Source organism: Lolium perenne, chromosome 5, assembly GCF_019359855.2.
Source record: "Lolium perenne isolate Kyuss_39 chromosome 5, Kyuss_2.0, whole genome shotgun sequence".
Lineage (NCBI taxonomy): Eukaryota > Viridiplantae > Streptophyta > Magnoliopsida > Poales > Poaceae > Lolium > Lolium perenne.
The window spans coordinates 111563737-111568195 of record NC_067248.2 but is presented as its reverse complement, the minus strand read 5'-3'; the positions used below and the strand labels follow the sequence as shown (position 1 = coordinate 111568195).

General features: G+C 39.0%; 1 protein-coding gene across 1 annotated transcript; it reads left to right on the top strand.

Annotated features, from left to right (window-relative positions):
- Positions 1–1287: 1287 nt before the first annotated feature.
- Positions 1288–4459, top strand: LOC127299649 (small ribosomal subunit protein uS7). Its single transcript, XM_051329655.2, has 4 exons — positions 1288–1478; positions 2043–2314; positions 3155–3358; positions 4172–4459. The coding sequence occupies exons 1-4, from the start codon at positions 1410–1412 to the stop codon at positions 4224–4226; spliced, it is 600 nt and encodes a 199-aa protein (XP_051185615.1). The 5' UTR covers positions 1288–1409; the 3' UTR covers positions 4227–4459.

Below are 4459 nucleotides of genomic sequence, written 5' to 3'. Positions count from 1 at the left end.
TTTTGCTCAGTTTCATGCCATCCTCTCTGCTTTTTCCGGTTATCCTAGGAGGCTACTTTGGGTGCTCTTTTTAGCCCAATCTTGGGCTCTTTGGAATGTGCGCAACAAGCTGGCGATTGAGAAGAAAACTATTTCTAACCCAGCTGACATTATTTACAAAATCGTTATTTTCTTGCAGTTGTGGAGCCTAAAAGCCAAGGCAAGAGAAAAGGAGGGGCTAAGCTGGATGGCACGCGAGCTAAGGGAGCTGTACGTGCAGTTGAAGCCTCCACCGGCGGTGTGAAGAAGTAGGCTGTTCCTCGGGCGGGTCCGGGGCGCGGACACCACCGCCACTTCTGCCGAGATCTATCTATCGCCTTATGTCTTATGATGCTATGTGAACTTCGTTTTGGCTAAGCTGTAATGCCCAGCAGTCTGTAACCTTAACCTTGTTACCGTGTGGCTTTATTAATTTAAAGTCGGGCCCTGCTGCCTGTTATCTAAAAAAAAAGGGTCAACACGTACGAGGAGAGAGAGTTTCTCGGTAGACCCGAGCTACCCAATACACCCTAATAGGAAAACCTTATGTTTCCAACTAAGACACGAGAGTTGGATTATATTATAAAGTTGATCAGTTGTAAATTGTGAGGTTGACAAAGTGTAATGTAATTAAAATATGCCCCCTTCTATATTTCAAAAAAAGTGCCCCGTTCTAAATTGTAATAGTAATTCATTTGGTAGACGTGACCATCTTGTGAGAGGGGATAACCAGAGTCCGACACTAAACACATATTTTTCTTAAATCAAAAATCACCTGTAAAACACCATTTTATGAGTCGTATGTCATCACTATTTCTCTTTGAAATAAAAAAGATTTCATCTGTCCTTGCATATTTGAGCAGGTTAAATCATCTTTTTTTATTTTCAACCCACGAGTTAGTGGAGTAATTTGTATATCGGAATTGCTAATTCTAAGATGTTTGATATTTAATAAATCTTAGTTGACTCCTTAGCTATTGGATTGGCCTCACGATCCGTGGCGATTGCAACTTAGAAAATTATTCATCATAATACAAAATAATTGTTCATGGAATAAAAAGTCTAATTGTTCATGGCGTAAAATATATACGAAAATATTTGTTCATGATGTAAAGAAATTCAACCAGTACTTTTTTGTGTAAAGAAAAAGGATATTAAAGAGATTTAGGTGCGCCTTTTTTTATATTATATCATTATATCTGTAAAATGTATGTACCTCCGTGCAAAATTCCTTGAAAACTTTCATCTCAAAGCCCTGATTACAAAACCCCCTCGCTGTCATTAGGGTTTCTCTCTCCCGCCGCCGTCACTCGCGCCTCCCCCCATCTACCGGCTGCTCTTCTCTTCTCGCGACCCCCGTCCCTTCCTCGAGCTCCCCTTCTTCGGCGAAGATGGCGGTTGTCGAGATGCCGACGCAGGATGTGAAGCTCTTCAACCGATGGTCCTTCGATGGCGTCCAGGTCTCTCCTCCACTCCAATCCCCATCTTTGTCGATGTATTTTTCCTGTTTATTGAACCGGTGTGTCTGCCAAGCGGCGAGTTGATTCGCTAGATCTGGAGTTTAGGTTGTACTAGGTGATACGATGACTTGATGCTTTCGGGTTGTGGATATTGTCCCAACATATGCGGATCCTCCAGGTAGCGAGATCTTAATCAATGATCAGTGTGTGAACCAATTATGGTTTCTCAAACTGTACTTGAAATACTACCTCTGTCCACAAAAGGTTGTCTTAGATTTGTCAAAATTTGGATGTATGGAGGCACTATTTGGTGTATACATACATCCAAATTTAGACAAATCTAAGGCATCCTTTTATGGACGAAGGGAGTAGTAAATTGAAGGCATTGCTCCAACAGTTGCTTTTCAGCGTGTATATTTGAAGAGCTTAGTTGTTTAAATCTTGTTGTTGTATTTATTTTGATTGGTATTAGTCAGGAATATTCCAGTTTATATGCTCGGTAAATATTCCGTTGGTACATTATCATTGACACCGTCTCATGGATTGTAAAATTCCTTTATGCAGGTCGCTGACATCTCTCTGAATGATTACGTTGCCGTCAATCCTACAAAGAATGCCACATACCTCCCCCACACTGCTGGAAGGTATTCGGCCAAGAGGTTCCGCAAGGCGCAGTGCCCAATCGTTGAGAGGCTGACCAACTCTCTGATGATGCATGGACGCAACAATGGCAAGAAGCTCATGGCAGTTCGCATCGTGCAGCACACTATGGAGATTATTCATCTCTTGACTGATGCTAACCCTATCCAAATTATCATTGATGCCATCATAAACAGGTAGGCCCTGAACTATTGATCTTCTTTACTGTTCCATCTATTTCTGATTCTTGAGATCAAAGGCGATTGCAATGAACTCTGTGGACATTGCTTAATCGTTTCATGCTCTCGGGAATTATCACATCATATGATTTAAGGAGCATTTATTCTTCTCCATTGCATAAACTGTTGTTCTTTTATTTGGTTAATATCAACTCCTATATTCAAATTATCTCTCATTATTAATTTGTTGAAACTCTTGAAAAAGTTTTACTGAATGCATCTCACTGTTCTTGATTAACAAATGACACTTGTGGAAATCTAATGTTGAAGCAAGACTTAAGTAGTTTTACAAACGTGATTGCAATGAACTCTGTGGACATTGCTTAAGTGTTTTCATGCTCTCAGGAATTATCACACTATATCTTTTAAGGAGCATATATTCTTCTCATTGCATAAACTGTCTTTCTTTTATTTGGTTAATATCAACTCCTATATGTAATTTATCTCTCATTATTAGCTTGTTCAAACTTGTGAAGTTTTACTGAATGGATCTCACTGTTCTTGAATAACAAATGACACTTGTGGAAATCTAATGTTGAAGCAAGACTTATAAGTAGTTTTACGAACATAGTGATACTATATTCAAATACTGAATGCTTCTTCTTTATTCCTATGACTGATACGTGAGACCAGTATATGATCCTTTAATTAGCTTTGATAACAGCAGAGAAGAAGTATGTGGGTCTTAATTGTTAACTCCATGATGAATGCTACAAATGAATTATGATTAATACACCTTGAGAACTGCTTCCTAGTTAATTGCTTCTCTTACTGAACTTTACTCAAATTTGCATTCAGTGGACCAAGAGAAGATGCAACTCGCATTGGATCTGCTGGTGCTGTCAGAAGGCAGGCTGTTGATATTTCTCCCCTGAGGCGTGTGAACCAAGCAATCTACCTTCTTACTACTGGTGCTAGGGAGAGTGCTTTCAGAAATATCAAAACCATTGCAGAATGCCTTGCAGATGAGCTTATTAACGCAGCTAAAGGTTCTTCCAACAGGTATTATGCTGCTTATGCTTGTTGGTCATCTTTCTTTCCTGGGAGACTAATTATAATCAATGTGGCCAAATTATTGTCCTACATTACTGTGTGAATGTGTGTGTGCTATGAGTATCATGCGTCCGCACACAATTATAACAATTGTCAAAAGCTCTATGTCAGTCTGTTAGGGTTATACAGCACGTAAGGTGTAAAAGAAAATGTGGTACACACAATTCTGAGTTCCCTGAAATATCTTGTTTGCAAGCTCTAGATTATCATGCGTCCACACACAATTATAACAACTGTCAAAAGCTGTATGTCGTCTGTTAGGGTTATACATCGAGTATGGTGTAAAAGAAACTGTGGTACATGCAATTTGACTTGCCCGAGCTAAAACATCGTGTCTTTGTCAACTCAGTGGATGAGTTGCCACATCTGGTTTAATATTGGTACACTTCTCCTACTATGCTTTGTATGGGGAATCTTTACGACTGCTGTATGGTATGCTAGAGTTGAGCAACCCACTGGTTCTCTACTCACCAGCTTCATCGTGGCTGAACCGAAAATAATATTCTTTCAAGGCTCTTACATTGTATGTTTCACTATGTTTTGCTATGTTGTACTTATCTTAGTTTTCCTACATGTGAGTTATTAGGTTAGTTGTCTTGTTTATCATTGGAAGTTGGACTATGCCATTTTTTACATTAGTTAATATTTGAAACTTAGATTATAGAGGCTTCTTGATTGTCTTGAAAAATGATATAATCTCATTATACATCTACTTAATTTTCTGAACTCAAAATAATGCTCCACTCGTCTTGTTTTTTGCAGCTATGCAATCAAGAAGAAAGATGAGATTGAGCGTGTCGCGAAGGCCAACCGTTAAGCACATGCTTATGCAAAAGAAAAAAAGGGGATAGTTAAACATAAACCTTGCTACTTCTGTCTATCTAGTTTATTTGAGAATTTAGGCCTGCCTAAAGTATTTGGCACATCTGTTTCTCTGGCTGTTTAAGCTCCTGTTGCCTTTACTGAAACTGTGAAATGAAAAAATTATAGGTCCGCTAGTCAAGATTTTGCATCCGGTTTGGCCATATTAAAACTTGTCTGAGTGCACAA